The 19202-nt window shown below is 52.1% G+C and overlaps 1 protein-coding gene across 1 annotated transcript; it reads left to right on the top strand.

The window, feature by feature from the left end:
* Positions 1 to 2358: 2358 nt before the first annotated feature.
* Positions 2359 to 18280, top strand: TFAP2E (transcription factor AP-2 epsilon). Its single transcript, XM_070781977.1, has 7 exons — positions 2359 to 2556; positions 2643 to 3077; positions 3635 to 3686; positions 12820 to 13042; positions 14561 to 14679; positions 15219 to 15360; positions 17123 to 18280. The coding sequence occupies exons 1-7, from the start codon at positions 2359 to 2361 to the stop codon at positions 17403 to 17405; spliced, it is 1452 nt and encodes a 483-aa protein (XP_070638078.1). The 3' UTR covers positions 17406 to 18280.
* The last annotated feature ends 922 nt before the right edge of the window (positions 18281 to 19202 follow it).

The following is a 19202-nucleotide window of genomic DNA, read 5'->3' as shown; positions in this document are numbered from 1 at the left end:
GCTAGCTCCTTGACCTCGGGCAAGTCATGTCACTTCTCTGTACCTCACTTATCTCACCTGAGAATAGGGGTGATAAGGGTTTCTATCTCATAGGGTTGTTGTGAGCATTAAATAACTCAATATTCATCAAGTATTTAGCATACAGTCTGACACAGTATGTCATAAGTTGTGATTATTTCTATTCAAACCTAGACAGCATATTAAAAAGCAGAGACATCACTTTGCCTACAAAGGTCCGTTATAGACAAAGCTATGGTTTTTCCAGTAGTCATGTACAGATATGAGAGTTGGATCATAAAGAAGGCTGAGCACTGAAGATGGATGCTTTCAAACAGCGGTGCTGGAGAATACTCTTGAGAGTCCCTTGGACAGCAAGGAGATCCAGCCAATCCTAAAGGAAATCAACTCTGAATACTCATTGGAAGGATTGAGGCTGAAGCTCCAATACTTTGGCCACCTGATGTGAAGAGCCGACTAATTGAAAAAGACCCTGATGCTGGGAAAGATTGAGGGCAGGAGGGAGAAGTGGGTGACAGAGGATGAGATGGTTGGATGGAATCATCCACACAAAGGACATGAGTGAGCAAATTCCAGGAGATAGTGAAGGATGGGGAAACCTGGTGAGCTGCAGTTCATGCGGTTGGGGAGTCGGACGTGAGTTAGCAACTGAACAACATTCCTACTCTGCCCTGGTCGGAGTATCTTCTTGCCATTTTTTTTTTTTTTTTTAATTTTTGGCAGTGCCACGTGGCATGTGGGATTTAAGTTCCCCAGCCAGGGATCTAACCCACACCCCCTGCCATGGGAGCACAAAGTCTTAACCACTGGACTGCCAGGGAAGATCCCAACTTTTTTTTTTTTTTTAAACATTCCATCTGCTTTCTTAATTCTCATTCCCCTTACCATTTCTCTCATTTTGTTGTTCAGTCACTAAGTCGCGTCTGACTCTGTGACCCCATGGACTGTAGCACACCAAGATTCCCTGCCCTTCGTTATCTCCTGGAGTTTGCTCACACTCACGTTCATGGAGTCGGTGATGCTATCTAACCATCTCATCCTTTGCTGCCCCCTCTCATTTCCCTTTCTTTAATTCTTGTCCCTCTTCCTCAGGAAGGAAAGACTGGGATTTGAAGTAAAGCAAAAGTGACTGCAGAGACTGGAACACACTTGACAGCCAGCCGGTGCCTGTCCTGGTAATACACAAACACACAGCCTGTGCATGTTATGCATGTAAATGGAATGACAGCACACGGTCCATATGGTGTCAGTTACAGCTTCGGGCAACATCCTTTGGAGATGACCCACCCACGCTCAATCAGCCCAGGACCTCAAGGCTGCAGAAATACCTTGAACCCTACTCAGGTTGAACTCATGCCCAATCCCAGTGCCAGGCAACTCTCTGTGCAGTCAGTTTGTGTCTCCAGCTTCCTCAGACCTGGGCTAGGTATTGGGAGTTATCAGCTGGGGGAAGCCTGAGTGAAGTAAGCACCCTCAGAGGGGTTTTTTCCCAGAAACATGCAGAGAGGCTGGGATGGCCCCCAACTCACACACACACACACACACACACAGACTCATACGCTGATATATGTTTGCACAGGAGCCAGTGGGCTTGAGTCTGCAACTCACAAACCTCTTCCACTTTCAGGACTGCCCACCTCAACCATAATGGGGTGAGGTGGTTAGAGAAAGGACTGATACCCATCTTACAGACTGGCAAGCTAAGGCCGAGGAAGGGTAGTGCTTTGGCTCCAAAGGCAAAGATGGGGCAGAGCCAAAGCAAACCAAGACCCTTGTGTCCCAAGCTCGAATTCTCCTCTGTTTCAAGGTAGCTGGGAGCTTTGAGCCTAGAAGGCGCTCAGACCAGCGCAGATTGGAACCACGACTCTATCCTCTCCAGGGGGTCGCGCCAAAGCCACGCCTCCTCTTGAGCAAGTCACTGGGGAGCGGGGAGAAAGCGGCCCTAGCATGTCTCTTTAATGCGCGCCCCCGGAGGCCCCGCGCGCCCCCGCCACTATAACTGGAGTGCATGGAGCAAGCTGCCTTCAGAGAAAGAAGGCGGGCGCTGGGCACCCGTTGACCGACTTTTCCAAGTGCGATCAGCTCCCGTCCGACCCACATCCCGCCCCCATGGACCCGCCCGGGGGCACCCACTGCTGAGGACCAGGTGCCGGTCGGGCTCCGGGCTGGGTTGAACCCCGCCACCGCACAGTGACCGCCCGCGGGTCCTGCAGGCTCCGCGCACCTCTTCCCGCAGCGCTCGCCGTCGGGCGAGGGCTCCGCCGCCACCACGCCTCGCGCCCCGCGCTGCCCGCCCCATGCTGGTGCACACTTACTCCGCCATGGTGAGTAGTCTCGGGCATGGGGGCGTGCCCGGCCGGGGATCGGGCAGCCTGGGTGCTGGACCTTCCGTTCCAAACCTCCCACTCCAACGAAATCTCGGATGGAGGGGGCCACAGCGACTGCGCCCGCGGAGAACCGTGCTCACGGGACTGTCCCCAGCCCAAGGTTCCCGCGCCCACGGGTTGTTCAGAGATAGACCTCGGGCCTCGGGAGCGGGCAGGACGGCAGCCGGCCCCTTGGGAGATGAGGAGGGTCCTTTCAGTTGCCGCTGGATCGCCTGACACGCCCCATTCCTTCCCCAGGAGCGCCCCGACGGGCTGGGCGCAGCGGCCGGCGGGGCCCGCCTGTCGTCACTGCCCCAGGCGGCCTACGGGCCGGCGCCGCAGCTGTGCCACACGCCCACCGCCGCCGACTTCCAGCCGCCCTACTTCCCGCCGCCCTACCCGCAGCCGCCGCTGCCCTACGGCCAGGCGCCCGACGCCGCCGCCGCCTTTCCCCACCTGGCAGGGGACCCGTACGGCGGCCTGGCACCCCTGGCGCAGCCGCAGCCTCCGCAGGCCGCCTGGGCCGCGCCCCGCGCCGCCGCCCGCGCCCTGGGCCTCGACCCGCGCCGTGACTACGCCGCTGCTGCTGTGCCGCGGCTCCTGCAAGGCCTGACCGAGGGCGCGCACGGCCTGGCCGACGCGCCCCTCGGCCTCCAGGGGCTGGCGGCCCCGCCGGGCCTGGAGGACCTGCAGGTGAGGCCCGAACGGTCCGGGATGGGCCAGCATCCGCTGCGGTGACTTAGGACCTGGCGGGCGGCAAAGAGTGGCCAGTGCAGGAGCCCGCCCGACTTTTCTCCCAGCCTGCCGAGGATGCGCCCCACGTCCTGAGTTGGACGCTGCCTGGCCTTTCAGGCGGCCTGGCTCTGAGTCCGTGAGCCTGGGGTCTGGGTGGCGGCGACCCTTCGCCGAGGAAATGTACAGGGGCTGAACCACTTTGTCCCTCTCCGCTGGGCAATGTAGGGCATCTACATATGGCCAGTTCTGGTCTACTGGGGCAGCCTGTGCCTGGAGCGAAGAGAAGCGGAGGAATTGCCTGAAGTTCAAAATTGCCTCTGTGAATTGCACAGCAAGGTTCCCAGGGCTCCAACTCGGCCGCAAATGCTGGAGCGCGCGGGTGAATCCCGGTTCCGCCCGAGGCCGCCGCAGGCGACCGGTGGTGCGCGTTGGGCGGAGCAGACGGCAGGGGCTTGGGAAGCGACAAGAGATTATAGTCTACGACCGCCCTTACCACTACCCTGTCCTATTTGCAGGCCATGGACGAACCGGGAATGAGCCTCCTGGACCAGTCGGTGATCAAGAAAGGTAAGGAAGAATGGCGTTCCTCTGCCAGGGCAGAACTGGGCGAGATGGTGCAAGCCCTGGCACACAGACCCAACGTCTTCCCTACGGCGCGTCCCTCATGTGCATCGCCGAGCTCAGTGGCCACCGGTCACTCTTTTCGGCCCAGTAGAGGGGCTGCGGAGGCTGCAAGCCTGGGCAGCTGGGGTGGTTGGTGAATTGGCCCCAGAGCCTACCAGCCCGGGTGCCCTGCGAGCCCGACCACGCTCACTTAGCTACCCTGGCGGCCAAGCCTGTGCAGGGGCCTGGCCTCTCCCTACCAAGGGGGAGGGCACTCTCTTAGATCTGGAGTTAATTTGCAGAACAAGTTAAACCACTTCCCTGTTTCCTAAGAGGTGGTAATAGGGGTGCTATTATTCCCATGGATGTCGTTAAATGATTTCCACTTTATGGAGCCTTACCATTTCCTAGCCTGCCAGGTTCTTTCTGCCTCTCCCTTCCCAGCAGGGCCTCCGGAGGCTTGTGGTTCCCTAGGGAATTTTTTCTCCACTGGGGAGCCTCTTTCAGTGTTCAGGATGAGGGGGCGGGTCTGTGAATATTGTGTCAGGCCCTGTGCAGGAGGGTCAGGGCCTGGTGTTGGTGTCTATGTGAGTCTGCAATCCTGTACATGTCTGAAATATTCCTTTCCTAGGTGTCTTTCTAGTATTTCTTGGTGTCTCTTGCTGTTGAGTGTATAATGTGTGTCCATCATGTTGGTGTAGTTTCCATGCTTTGGGGGGTCAGGGTCCCTGTTGTGTCCAGGAACTTGTTTTTTGGCACTGAGGATCTCTAAGGATGGAGAGTTGCTCCCTGTTTATTTTCGGGGTGTTTGTGTCTCTCTAGTAAAATCCAGGGGTTTGAGATCTGCCCTCCACTGGCTCTTGGGACCTGTGAGTTCTGACGGTGACAGAGAAAGGTGAGAAAGACAGAGACAGGAAGCTCAGGCATCCAACAGGCTCCTTGAATCTGGGGAGGGGGCGGTGAAGAGAGGAATATGGGGGCACAGGCAAGCCCGCAGTGCCCAGGACAGGCACAAGCTGTTTTTCAAACCAGTGAATTCAAGCCTGGGCTCAGTCTGCCCTCCCAGAGAGCATGTGGGGTGGGGAGGGACAGGGCTCCGGGCAGGACTTGGATTTCCAAGACTTGGGGCTGGGAGTTAGCTGGACCACCTGGAATATGTGTGGGGAAAGATGAGGGGATAGCCCACCCAGAACCTGGGGGAAGGGGGCACCAGGTACCGGGGCTGTGTTACCTAGAGGTAGGGGTTTGGGGAGGCTGCCTGGAGCCCCAGCAGAGGTGTGCGGTCAGAACCAGCTCTTTGCTAGCGGCCAATGCCTTGCTTTAGTGAATTTTTCCAAAACCGACGGAAGGAAGAACTTGTCTCCAGTGGCAAGAGCCTGCTGCGGGGCTGCGTCCACCAGGAGATGATCTCCACGGTCTCAGTTCCCAGTTCCTGACTCCTGCCCGGACTCAGTGGATTAGGGGGGCCTAGACTCACTGACTCCCTGGGGGAGGTGCGCACGTGCTAAATCAATTCAGTCGTGTCCAACTCTTTACAACCCTATGGACTGTAGCCCACCATGCTCTTCTGTCCATGGGATTCTCCAGGCAAGAAAACTGGAGTGGGTTTCTGTGCCCTTCTCCAGGGGATCTTCCTGACCGGGGATCAAACCCATGTCTCTTATATCTTCTGCATTGGCAGGCGGGTTCTTTACCACTAGCACCACCTGGGAAGCCCAAGGAACCTGGGGATTTCTGCTTTGGGAAAGGGTAGAAAAACCAGCTGGGCCTCTTGAGTACCTTAAACCCAGTCCCCTGCTCAGAGCCAGGACAAGAGACTGGCTACAAAGAGGAACTAAAACTGCCTAAAACTCCCAGCCCCAAACTTCCATAAATTCTGGGTCCTATGGGTGAGCGAGGATCCCCCAAAGCAGCCCCAAGAACACAGGGAATGGGGCCAGGATTCGCGAGTGTTGCGCGCTGATGTTGCGCGCAAGTGTGCGGGATGGATGTGGGCGCCCGTGCTGTTCGGGATGTCGCCGTCGCGGGCGCGCACACGGCCCGACTGCAGTGTCAGCCCGTGGGTGGCCCGGCGACCTGAGTTAGGGACTGCACGCTGGGAGCCCCAACCTGGACGGAGAGTCACAGCCCAGGGCAGTGCCGCCAAGAGGGAGGGGCGAGAGCTGGATCTCCCAAATGAAGGAAGAGGCTGGTTCCCAAGCGGCGAACTTGGCCTCTGGCTGGCGGCTGGAGCGGCTAGCCTTTGGGGAGGAGACGGAGTTCGTGCGGCGCTTTGCGGCTTTGCAACCAGACAGGCGGAGCCCATCTGCGAAGGTCAGGCCTCGGAAAGCGCTTGCACGGGCGACCTAGCCGTGGCCACGCAGGTGGCCCAGTTGAAGCCCTGCGTTCTGGAGCCTCCACGCCCCACACAGCGGGTGATTTTCTTTTGCGCCCTCCGCAGTCACTGCGGGACTCCCGCCACGCCGCCAGCCAAGTGGGCGCGGTTGGTTAGCTTCCTTCTTCGCCCTCGGGTCTTTCCGAAGGCTTGGGGAGCCCCGGTCCCGTCCTGAAGTTCTCTGGCACCTGCCAGGAGCGATGGAGGACCGTCCCACTCCTGGATTTATAGAAAGCCCTGGAGTTACAGAATTATGGAAAACTCTGAAATTATAGAAATTCGTTCTTGGCTAGCTGCAGCAAGGACTTCATTCCTCCAGCTCCTCCTGGCCCTGGCGGGAGGGGCAGCTGTGTCAGGGGCGGCTGAGGTCCTGGGTGTGAAAGGGCCAACAGGTTTAAAAAGGTTAAACATCTCTGTGGGTTTCTGACCACACAGTTACAGCTGGAGGGGAGTGGTTTGGGGATGAGAACTGAGGTGTTCCTCCTTCCCTCCAAGGAGAGTGAGTAGTTGCCTAATTACAGGCAGGGAAATCCCTTGCTGGGCTCTGTTGTCCACTCTCAGGGCGGGGGCTGATGTGAACAGTCACCCTTTCCTCTGGTTTCCCTGGCTCTGGGGAAGGAAAAGGGGAATGGGGAGTTTCTGGGCTTCAAAGGAGGGCCAGGATTGGGGTGAAATAAGTGAGGAACTCACTTGAAGCAAAATTGGGAGCTCTGTAATCAAGATAAATAATGTATCTTAGCGCAATATTTTCTAAATTTTTGAATGCAAAGTATATCCACAATACACAGGATACCAGAATTTTACACAAAGATGGAATCTGACTCTCACTTCTACAACCCTACCTCACTGGCCTCCCAGGCTACCGTCGGCCACAGCATGAGACTAAAAAACCAGTGCAAATGAACTGTGGACTCTGCCTGAGGGCAGCATAGCACCCACAGGGCGATGAAGGGTAGGAGTTATAGTTAAAAGAAAGGGAGGAGAGAATGGTAGGGTTGGGGATTAGGAGGTACAAACTTACTCAGTACAAAATAAGCTACAAGGACAACACAACACAGAGGACATAGCCATTATTTTATTATGACTATAAATAGAATATATCTTTAAAAATTGTGAATTGTTATGTTGTACCCGTGCATATTATGTAATATTGTACATCAACTATATCTCAATTAAAAGAAATTAAAATTTGAAATAAAAGAAACCCTCCAGGAACTTCCTGGTGGTCCAGTGGTTAAGACTTTGAGCTCCCAATGCAGAAGGCATGAGTTTGATCCCTGGTTGGGGAGCTAAGATCAAACCAGCCACATGATTCAGCCAAGAAATTAAAATATTTAAAAAAGAAACCCTCTAGCAGTTGGTGAGATGGAAACTTAACCAGCACGTCCCATTGGGGAAGGTGAGGGAACTCAAGTGGGCTGGGAGGAGGGTCAGGACCCCTCCTGTCTGCTTTCCTCCTGCTTGTCCCTCTCCCCACAGGCCTTGGATTGGTGGTACCCTAAGTGTAGTCTAAGGAACCACATGCATCAAATCCACAGTGGGTGCTTGTTTAAGAAAATGAAGATTTCCTGGGCACCATCTCACATCTACTGAATGAGAATCCCCGGAAATATGGCCCTGGGACTTCATTTTTTTTAAACTGATTGATTGAAGTAAAATTTACATATCTGAAATTCACCCATTGGAAGAGTACAATTCGAAGATTTTTGGTACACTTATAGAGTTGTGTAACCATTACCACAGTCTGTTTTAAGACATTTCCAACACCCCCCGCAAATTCCTCTATTCTCGTTTGTAACTAATTCCCACTCCAAGCTTTAGGCAACCACTGATCTGCTTTCTGTCTATATGTTCGCATATACTGGACATACTATATAAATGAAACACATATATAAATATGCCAATTTTTGCATCTAGCTTCTTGTACTTATAATATTTTTGAGGTTCCTCTGTGTTGTAGATTTTATTAGTAGGTCGTCCCTTTTTTATTGCTTAGTAGTACTCCATTGTATGGATGTAACGGATTTTGTTTATTCATTCCTCAGTTGATGGACTCTGGGTTTGTTTCCACTTTTTGGCTAGCATGAATAATGCTGCTGTGATCATTCACAATGCATCTTTGTGTGGACATGTTTTCACTGCTTTTGAGTTCCTAGGAGTGGAATTGCGGGATTTTTATGAGTTTGTCTTTAATTTTTTCAAGAAACTCCCAAGCTGTTTTCTAAAGCAGCTGTACTATTTTACATTCCTACCAAATAGATGTGAGGATTCCAGTTTCTTCACATCGTCATCTGCGCTTGATATGTCTGTCTGTTTGATTATAGCCTTCCTGGTGAGTATCTCAGTATATTTTTAATTTGCATTTCCTTAATCACTAGTGATGTTGAGCTCTTTCTCATATGCTTACTAGCCACTCATATCTCATTTTTAGTGAAACATCTATTCACGTGTTTTGAATATTCTCTAATTGGGTTATTTATCTTACTATTGAATTATAAGAATTCATATATTCTGGATCCACATCCTTGATAAGATATAGGATTTGCAGATATCTTATTCAAGAGTATTTCATTCATTTTTTAAAAGAGACTCTTGCTTTTATTTATTTATTTGGCTGTGTGGGGATCTCAGTTGCATCACATGGTGTCTTCATTAGGTCATGAGGGGTCTTCTGTTATGGCTCATGGGCTCTATCTGTGGCACGTAGGTTCACTTGTTGTGGTGTGTGGGCCCAGTTGCTCTGCCGCATGGGGGATCCTAATTCCCCAACCAGGGATTAAACCCACATCCCCTGCATTGCAAGGCAGATTCCCAACCTCAGGACCACCAGGGAAGCCTCTCATTTTCTTAATAGTATCTTTTCATGTGCAGAAGTCTTTTATTTTGATGAAATCCAATTTCATGATTTTCTTTTATGGATCATGTTTTGGTGTTGTATGAGGAACTCTTTACCCAATCCAAGGTCAGGAAAGCTTTTCTCCTGTATTTTATTCTAGAAAGAATTGCAGTTTTAACCAGCTTTCTGAGCATCTGTGGCACACTCCCCAGAATCAGTGGTCAGAATGTATCTCCCACCTGTGGACAGAGTGTGTAGACTTGCTGTGTGTGTGTGAGTCTTGTCTGCAGGCGTGTGTACATGTGAATGGCTTCTGCACGCATGACCAGGGGGACACCATGAGTAGACCAGCTTCAGCACTCACTGTGGTATGGGAGACAGACGCCAGTGTCCCTGCCTTGTAATCTGTGCTAGTTAATTCCCACCTTTATGACTGCTCTTTCTCCAGGCCACTTGCTTCCCTGCCTAACCCTGGCTTCACACCCATCATTTTTGAAGGAAGAAGCTCTGAGGGGAAAGACACAGACAAGTGGGGGAAGTGGGGGGAAGCAGCAAAGTCTCTAATTCATATACACAAACACTTGTCCACCTGTCCTGCACTACGCTAGCTGTAGACTACCTATGTCTGCATCAATCTGGCATATGCTCTATGTTTAAATATATCAACAGTAGCAAAAGCACCTGCAGATATCCTTATGTACACTGCTGCATTCCTGCAACACTGGAGAAGGGCAGAGCGTGTGTGTATAGAGCTGGGCTCACTGTTGTTAAGTGTATGCACGCACAGGTTCACCCTCGTTGCTGTATAGCAGGGCATGTAGTTTTTATGTAGAGACATTTGTATGACACGTGTGCTCACATATGTCCCTGTTTGCACATGCACAAACGGCTTCACCCAGCTTTGGTCTCCCTCCTGGTACAGAGCCTGGCCTCAGGGGTCTCCAGACTTTAATAAAAGCTGGAGGGAGGAGGCTGCTGGGGGAGAGAAGAATTTTCTATTCTTCTGACCATTCCCTCTGCCTAGGAGTCATGGGCAACCGGACAGTCTCTTTGGCCTTCTTGTTAATTTATTAATTCATAATTTTATTTTTTAAGTCAAGCTTGAGGTATAATTTACATATAGTACAGTTCACCCTTTTAAAATGTGCATTTCTATGCATTTTTGTAAACTAAGTTTTTATTTGACTGTGGTGAGTCTTAGTTGCGGGATACGAAATCTTAGATCTCTGTTGCAGCATACGAGATTACACATGGGATCTAGTTCTTAGCCACTGGACCGCCAAGGATGTCCCTAAACTTTTGAATCAGTCGCCAGTGTTTAAAAATCCAGGGAATTCCCTGATGATCCAGAGGCTAGGATTCCATGCTTCCATTGCATGGGGTGTGGGTTCAATCCCTGGTCAGGGCACTAAATTCCCATAAGCTGCACAGTGCAGTGAAAAAAATAATCCAGAGATATCACCTAGAAACCTCAAATTCTGGTCTTACCAGCAAAAACAAAACAAACCAAAAACCTGAACAAGCTAAGAGTTCTGGCAATGTTGGTGTGTCCTACATGGTAACACTCTCCCATATCTCACTATTAACTGCTGCGCTCCCCGCTTTGAAGTCTCCAACGGTGCTGTCCACTGTAGGATCTACCGGCCATGTGTGGCTATAGAGCACTTGAAATGTGGCTAGTCCAAATTAAGATGTGTTGTAAGTATAAAATATGTGTTGAGTTTTGAAGACCAAGTACAAGAAAATAATGTAAAATAGCTCATTCATAATTTTCAAAATATTGATTGTATGACTCAGTGATAATATTTTTATTTATTGGGGTAAGTAAAATGTATTAAAACTAGTCTTAATGTGTTTCTCACTTTTTAAAAATGGGGCTTCTGGAAAATATAAATTTATATATGTGGCTCAGAGTGTATTGCTCTTGGACAGTGTGGTCGAGAGCCTAAAGGGCAGATGGAGGACCAGGCAGATAGGTAGGGAGGGCTGGACCACAAGCTAGGTCCCACTTTAAAAAACATTTGGCCACTCTGTGCAACATGTGGGATCTTAGTTTCCTGACCAGGGATGGACCCGTGTCCCCTGCGTTGGCAGGCAGTGTCTTAACCACTGGAGCACCAACGAAGTCCCAAGAAGGGCACTATGACAGTTATGGTCATCATCAGAGGCCAGGCCCATCTCTGTTCCTTATTGCTGAGCCAGCTTAACTATTAATACTGTGAACTTTAAGTTTCTTTATCTTGAAATGGGGATAGAACATACCATCTACTCCATAGACCTGTTAATGTGAAGCCCTTGGTATACGGTTGGCACTCACTGGAGGGTAGGCAGCATCATTCTGCTCAGCTATTGCTAGAATTTGATTCTCAGGCACTGATGAGTTCTAGGCTGGGGAGTGATGGATGTTTCAGAAAGATCCCTCTGGAGCAGGGGCTGTGCAGAAATTCAGGTGGGAAGTGAGAGTGTCCCTCCATACCTGTGGCTGCATCCAGGCACGTGGGGAAAAGAAAGCCCTAGGCCACGGTGATGGGTGGGATGGTGTAGGAGAGGGCAGTGTGGAGGGCCTCACTGAGGTTTCTGGCTGGGCGAAGGCAGGGATGGTTTCAGTGCACATTCAGAGAAGGGAAAGCTGGAGGGGCTCTGCCAGGCCAGGGACTGGGCCAGGCTTGCTTGCCTCTGCCTTCCGGAGGCTTAGCACAGTTCCCCGCACACTGGTGCTCAGCAAACATTTTGCCAGATGACTGGAGGGCCAAGTGCCGCCTTTGAGACCGCCGTCCAGGGCTTACTACTGGTACTAAGTCTATCGCCTACATGATTTCAGGCCCATTATTTCACCTCTCTGGGCTTCAGTCTCTCATCTGTAAAATGGGGATAATAAACGTAGCCTCTGTTCTGAGGATTCAGTGAGGTTATTGGTAGAAGCACAGTATATAGTATAGTGAGTGCTCATTGACTCTTGGCCTCAGGATCTCCACTTGATCCCCCTCCCCAAACACAGAAAGCCTGCCTTTTCTACTAAGGCTCTCACTTCCTTGCAAGAAGAAAAGCCCAAGGGGAAACAAGTACCTCAGTCGTTCTCCCTTCCCCCTGAGGCTTAGCAGGAGAGTGGAGGTTAGACTGCGGGAAGGACTTTCTTTTAGAGCCAAGAGTGTCCAAATGCGAGTTAAAAAATAAACTTCTCAGATTCCCTTCCCTGCCCTTCATAGATATTAGTACAAAATTAGAGAGTATTGGAGGAGGGAACAATAGGGGATGTCTCTTTATTCCTGGACTCCTTGACATCCCAGAGTGACTTAGCTGGAAGAGGGCCAGGGTTGGGGGCCTAATGGGGTCATAACCTCCCTGTCTCTGGAATGCGGGAGTCCAAAGCCCCCAGGCCTTTCACTGACCTGAGATGGTGGGGGAGACATGGGGATCACAGGTGAGTGGGAGCAGGGAATCGGGGACTCCTTGTGATCTGGCAGTGACCCAGGAATCCAGTCGCCAGCTCACATTCCGTTTCCCTATTTCCAACACCCTCTGTGATCATGCATGCCCAAACTCCCAAGACTGCTGAGGCTGTTTGATTTTTAACAGGGAACCAGCCTGACTCAATGAAGGGAATCGGGGTTCCAGAGCCAGAGAAGTTTTGAGTTTCATTTCCACCACCCATTGGCTGAGTGAACATGAGTGAGTCACGTTAACCTCATCATGCTTCAGTCTCTTCTCTTTTAAAGCAGGGTTAGTAGAACCTCCTTCTGGAAGGTGCTGGGACGTGCAGAAGCAGCTGTGTGTGCACAGCGTGTGAGCGCGGTGCTGACTCGCAGCTGGCACCTCAGCAGCGCGCTCGCATCCCAGCTGGCCAGTGCTCAGTGTTTCTCTCCCTTGCTCTCGCTTCTGCTCCACAGTCCCCATCCCCTCCAAAGCCAGCAGCCTTTCGGCCCTCTCACTGGCCAAAGACAGCTTGGTTGGCGGCATCACGAACCCCAGTGAGGTCTTCTGCTCCGTGCCCGGCCGGCTCTCTCTGCTCAGCTCGACGTCCAAGTACAAGGTGACGGTGGGGGAGGTCCAGCGGCGACTCTCACCTCCCGAGTGCCTCAATGCCTCTCTCCTGGGTGGTGTCCTTCGCAGGTAGGAAGGCCAGCCCACAGCTCCCTGCCCAGGGTCAAGGCTAAAACCTGTGGTCCTTTCAGACTTCCTCAGGGGTTTGGAGAGGGGACGGCCCCACCCCAGGACACACAGGGTCATCTCTACCTCAGTCTCCCAGGAGGATTATGCATGCTCTCTGGACAGGCCTATGTCCTTGGCAGCTCCCATGGGTCTGCAGGCTGGAGGGTCGGGAGTAGAGAAGAGCCTGGGTACCAAGAAGGGATGCAGGACTCAGCCACATTGGGCATGATGGAAAGGCTGGGTTAGGGGAAGGGACAGCCCCCACCCCACCCAGAAAAAGGACCCCCAGGACTTAAGGCCCATTCCCTGTGTCAGGTACAGGCCTCTCTGGTGTGTGTGTTCTGAGCAGGGAGCATGGGGTCCATAGTTTGTCTTCATAATTGGGCCTGTCTCTGCGTATGTCCTTGTGCCTGGGTAGGTATTTCTGCTTCAGGACTATGACTTTTGATGTATTTGACGATAGTGTTTGTGTGCATGCTTGCATGTGTGCTTGTATGTGTATGTGGTGTAGGGAGTGGACAAGAGTATATGTTTCCATGAGTGTGAGTTTCCTGTTACTTTCAGTGGGATGTGTTGGTCAGAGTATGTTCTACTCTGTGGGTGGTGTGAGTATATGCTTACCCTTGGGTGGGGCTTCCCAGGTGGTACAGTGGTAAAGAGTCCCCCTGCAAAGCAGGAGGGTTCAGTCCCTGGGTCAGGAAGACTCCCTGGAGTAGGAAATGGCAGCCCACTCCAGTATTCTTGCCTGGAAAATTCCATGGACAGAGGAGCCTGGTGGGCTACAGTGCATGGGGGTCGCAAAGTCGGACACGACTGAGTGACTGAGCACGCACCCTTGGGTAGGAGCTGCATTTGTGCAGGTGTGGGAATATCCCCTTATTCCTGGTGTCTGAGCATCCCAGAGTGGCTTGTATGAGTCCATGGGTGTCTGCACAAATGTCCCTGGGCTCCTGGCTTGGTGTGGACATGTGTTTCTGTGTCCTGGACATCTGAGACTGTGTGTCTGTCTCTATTGGTGTTCACGTCTGTTCTTGGTCCTCAGTGCGTTTCATCTGTGTGTGTGTCTATGTGCCCTGGGCAGCTGTGTGTATGACAATGTCTCCCATGTATCTCTCTGTGTTTCCCATTTGTCTCTGGGCCTGCTTGTCCCTGGGTAGCTGAGCTGATGTACACAGGTGGGAGAAAGAACCCTGAGATGCTGGTCCATCCTGCCCCACCCTGGGCTGTCTCTGCTATTGGGAGGATTAGGGAGAAATGAAGCGGTTCCTGGAGCTGGGTGTAGGGCCCCCTTTCCCATCATGGCTGCAAACCCAGTGAGATTAGGAAGAGATTGCGATCGGGCAGGTGGAGACCCCAGCGTGTCCCCAGGGCCAGGCCCAAGCCTCGCAGGGTTGGTGGAGGCAGCAAGGCCCTGTTGGCTCACTGAGCATCCATGATTCTCTCTTTATAGTGTGTGTCTCTCTCTGTGTGCACGCCCAGGGCCAAATCCAAGAATGGAGGCCGGTGCCTGCGCGAGCGGCTGGAGAAGATTGGGCTCAACCTGCCAGCTGGCCGTCGCAAGGCCGCCAACGTGACCCTGCTGACTTCACTAGTGGAGGGTGAGGCCCGAGGGGCCACGAGCCACCACCCAATGTGACTGTGTGTGACCGTCTCGGATGCAGGAGGGCGTGTTTAGTCATATGTGTGTTCTCTGTGCCCCATATGTAAGGGGTGTGTGTGAAATATGCATGCAGTCTTTACGTGTATATGCAGCACACAGGTGCATGTGCTGGTACAGCAGAGTGTGTGTGTGTGTGTGTGTGTGTGTGTGTGTGTGTGTGTGAGGAAGAGTGGCCAGTGTGTGAATGTGGTAGAGATGAGGGGGTTAGAGTCCCCTCCCTGGAGGCTGGTGACTCTGAGCTCAATCATCTTGAGTTCTCAAGCTCAGCTCCCACCCCTGAGCTCAGAGGCCTTCCGAGAAGGGAGGGCAGTGGGGTTGCAACTGGAGCTGAGAGGGGAATCGGAAGAAGAGAGAAACATATATAGAAGCAGAATGGAGGCTAGCCCTGGCCAGACGTTGGAGGGTCCAGGCTGTGCTCCGGGCTCAGAGGTACACCTGGCTGTAGTGATGTCTCATCTCTGCCTCCCCTCCGCCTAGGAGAGGCCGTACACCTGGCCCGAGACTTTGGCTACGTCTGTGAGACCGAGTTCCCAGCCAAGGCAGCTGCCGAGTACCTGTGCCGACAACACGCTGACCCCGGGGAGCTGCATGGCCGCAAGAGCATGCTGCTGGCTGCCAAGTGAGTGAGGGTGCCATGCACAGGCTGCCATGGGTACCCTACACGGGCACATATGGGTACAGGGCACAAACACAGGCTCCGAGCGCGGGCACAGTGGGCACCACGTGTACCTGTGATGGACACACGGTGCGTGATCTACTGCACACACCTAAGCTCCATGCTGCATGTGACAGGGCACACGTAGACATGTGAGCATATCTGAGTTCTGTATGTCACACACACAGTGTCAGGACAGGCTTACACAGAAGCCCAGGTGTGGGTACCATGCCCCCATGGCACCACCAGCTCGTCCCATCGAGGGTCTGAGGGTCTCTAGCCCTGCGCCCCATGCCTGAGCCTTGTCAATCAGCCCCTCTGCTCCTGTGACCTCCATCAGGGCACCCAGCCAGGCCCCTATGTTGACCCTACTTTGTCCTTACTTCACACCTGACCCCTCTACAAGTCTCACGGATGCCTCCCTCACCCCACCCACATGCCACTGCAACGCTGGTCTCCTAGTCTCACTCCTGGACATTTACCCCAGCGCCCCTCTGTTCCCCCAGCCTTCCTGCCCCGCACATGCACTACTCTCTACCCAAGAGCCTTCAAGGGCTCCCACTGTTACTGCATTGATTTTCAAACTAGGTGCTATTGGGATGCTGCAGGGCCTGTGTAATGAACTGATGTTTGATGAAGATTTAGTTTTAAGGAAGGGTTCCCTCGCGAGAAGAGACAGACAGGGCAGTTTGAAAACCACCATTCTGTAAAATCCAGACTCCTTTGAGGACCCCCATAATGTGGTCTGCACAAACTCCACCCACTCCGCCTGACCCTCTTGCTCTCTCCTGCCCTCCCATTCTTGGGCTTGCTCTTCCGCTTAGAATGACATTCAGGCCTTCCACCTAAGGCAGTTCTTCATATCACAACTCCATCCTCCCTTCTTCACAGTTCCCTCAAATGCGCTAGGCAGAAATGGACTCACAGACTCATGGGACTGCCATGACTCATGGGGCCTTTGAGACTGTTCATATTGGAGCTGGAGAAATGTGTCTAGGGCAGGACCCACCTCACTCATTAATCAGCTAACTCACCAAGCCCTTCCTGGGTCCCAGTCACGTCTAAGATGCTGACTGGGTTCCTTGGTGATGCAAAGGGAAGACACAAGTGGTTCTCCTGCCTGAGGTGGACACAGGATGCATAGAGAAATGAATGATGGCTGCAGAATGGAGTTGGATTCAACTTCCAGCCTAGTCACTTGGACAGGTCATCTAATCGTCAGAAACTTAACGAGTTTCCTCTTCCATGTGACAGGGATAACAATACAGATTTGTTGTGAGATTAAGTGAGCTGATATAGACAGTGTGCTTGGCACAGAATCCAGGCCTCAATTCATATTCACTGCTATTATTTCAGTTATTTAAGGCAGATTCTGGATTGTTCCCCCAATAATTTCATAAACAAAGCTCTTGAAGCATTGGCTGTTTTGGGTGCAGGTGTGGATAGGAGAGAGAATCAAGGAAAGTTTCCTGGACAAGGCAGGAGTTGAGCTGGACTTGGAATGTGGGCAGAATAGCCACAGGAAAAGAAATTGTAGGGTATTGGCATGTGCTGTTTATTAGCTGTGATATTGGGCAAGTCAGTTACCATCTCTGAACCTTCATTTAATTTTCTGTAACATGGGTATGATCATCATTTGTAGACTGTTGGGTCAGCAATCATATATATGATATCCAGCTGAACTCAGACCTCTGTCTCTAACCTCTGACCCTCCTTCCCCCACCAGGCAGATCTGTAAGGAGTTTGCAGACTTGATGGCACAGGACCGTTCACCGCTGGGCAACACTCGCCCAGCGCTCATCCTGGAGCCGGGAGTGCAGAGCTGTCTGACACACTTCAGCCTCATCACCCATGGTTTTGGCGGGCCCGCCATCTGTGCTGCCCTCAATGCCTTCCAGAACTACTTACTGGAGTCACTCAAGGGGCTGGACAAGATGTTTCTAAGCAGTGCGGGCAGTGGGCACGGTGACACCAAGGCGTCAGAGAAGGATGCCAAACATCGGAAGTAACCGCTTGCCCCGCCCCATCCCTAAGGGGCTCCCAAGATCTGAAATGAGGTCTTTCCTCCTGGGGGTGGGCCTGAAAGCATTCAAAGGTGGGGCTGGAGTCAGACCAGAAAAAGAACATTCCTCCAGAAGCCCATGAGTTAGGGGTCTGGGCTGGAGAAGGGGAAGTGGCCTCTTGTGCTGTTGATAAGTTAAGCACCCAGGTGCTTGCCTCCTGTGTGCAATCTTCTGCCCCTTGACTGCTGAGAAGGGCTTGAAGAGGAGGTTGGCACAGAAAAGCCTGGTTCTTGGGGCCAGTGCTGCCCATGAGGGTGCCTGGGCAGTGATGGGTGCCCCCAGGGGCCAAGGCCTTGCTGTTTTTACTGAGACCAGGAGAGAAATGAACAAACCAGAGGTGCTGCTGAGGAGCTGGTGTGCTTCACCTCAGTCTCCTACCCCCAGAAAAGGGGTGCTGGCAGAAGGCCCCAGTGGATTCTTTGCATTGCCGCCACTCTTCTAAAGAAGTGGGCAGGAGGGCCCCTCAAGGAACAGGGAAGATAAAGCACAAATTGGATAACTTGAATCCAGGCTGCACTTCAGTCCTGTTGCTGTCTGTCCTATTTATTTATCATTACAGTTTAAAAACGTCCAGTGCAGCTTATTCATACCAGTGAGCCGAGGACTCTTGTTTCATTGTCTTCTGCTCACACACCAAGATGTGCAGCTACGCTAGGATGGAGAGGCTGTTTTTGCTCTCAAAGGGCTATGGGTGGCCGGGAGGGAAGAAGGATGTCAGGGACTCTGAGGTTGTGGCTGAGATTTTGTATTTACGGTTGTTTCTCTTGACCCTGCAGTCAGTGTACCTCCCCAACTCTCAGACTGCTTTCTCATTCTCTTAATAAAACCTTTCACTGGATATGAAGCCCTCCCTGTCCTTCTTCAGTCCAGGCCTGGATTTGCCTCCCCAGATGGCAAGGTCACAGGGGAGAGACAGGGCCTGGGAACTGGGGGAAGGGGGTGGAGTGTATAAGGGGGAAATATTGGAGGGGGGCTGCGGGCACCACTGGGTGAGGGGATGCAGACGGTGGGTCTGTCTGGCTTGTCAATGTGGCTATTAGTTCTGTGTGTGTGTGAGATAGAAGTGAATCCTGTGTGTGTGTGGGGGGTGGGGCGGGCAGCGGTATGTTGTGACTTACTGAGCCTGTGGGTGAAGGTGTCAGTCTGGCTGTTAGGTCTATGTGATGTGTTCCTATGATCGTTGGTGGTGGGTCTAAACATGTGTCAGTGTGAATGCTGATGACTGTCTATCTGGCCCGTTCAAGTCTAGCTTCTTTTTCTTCTTGAGGATTTCCATTTTTCTTGCCTGCACCTTCAGTCTCTCTGTCCCTACTAGATCATTCCCTAAAGGACACATTCTAGGATCTCATACCTTACCAAACATAAATCCTTTCCTTTTAAAGAGTTCTTAAAAAGATTATGACACCCCTCCTTCCACTTCCCCACCCCTAATTCACTCCTGAACCCACTTTACTCTGGCTTTTACCACTACCAGCCTATGGAAATCCACTCAGCAAGGTCATCAGTGGCCACAAGTCCAAAGTCCCCTCTTCTGGACTTGGCAGCATTTGATATGGGTGACTACTTGCTCTCTTCTGAAACACTCCCTACTCATGTCCACAATGGAGTACTTGACTCAAGTACTCAGATCTTGACCTGGCCACCTTCCTGACCTCAGTAAATGGTGCCACCCTCTATACCCAGTTCCTCAAGCAGAAACTAGGAAGTTGTATTTGATTTTTCCCTATACCCTATCCATCACAA

This window comes from Bos indicus, chromosome 3, assembly GCF_029378745.1.
Source record: "Bos indicus isolate NIAB-ARS_2022 breed Sahiwal x Tharparkar chromosome 3, NIAB-ARS_B.indTharparkar_mat_pri_1.0, whole genome shotgun sequence".
Classification (NCBI taxonomy): Eukaryota; Metazoa; Chordata; class Mammalia; order Artiodactyla; family Bovidae; genus Bos; species Bos indicus.
Note: the sequence above shows the minus strand (reverse complement) of the source record. Positions and strands in the feature narration are given on the sequence as shown.

Excerpts from the sequence above, each read along its gene's own strand:
- TFAP2E (XM_070781977.1), top strand. The coding sequence starts at position 2,359 with ATGGGGGCGTGCCCGGCCGGGGATCGGGCAGCCTGGGTGCTGGACCTT. Across the intron at positions 3,687-12,819 it reads CCAGTCGGTGATCAAGAAAG|TCCCCATCCCCTCCAAAGCC; the intron begins GTAAGGAAGAAT and ends TCTGCTCCACAG. Across the intron at positions 13,043-14,560 it reads CTGGGTGGTGTCCTTCGCAG|GGCCAAATCCAAGAATGGAG; the intron begins GTAGGAAGGCCA and ends GTGCACGCCCAG.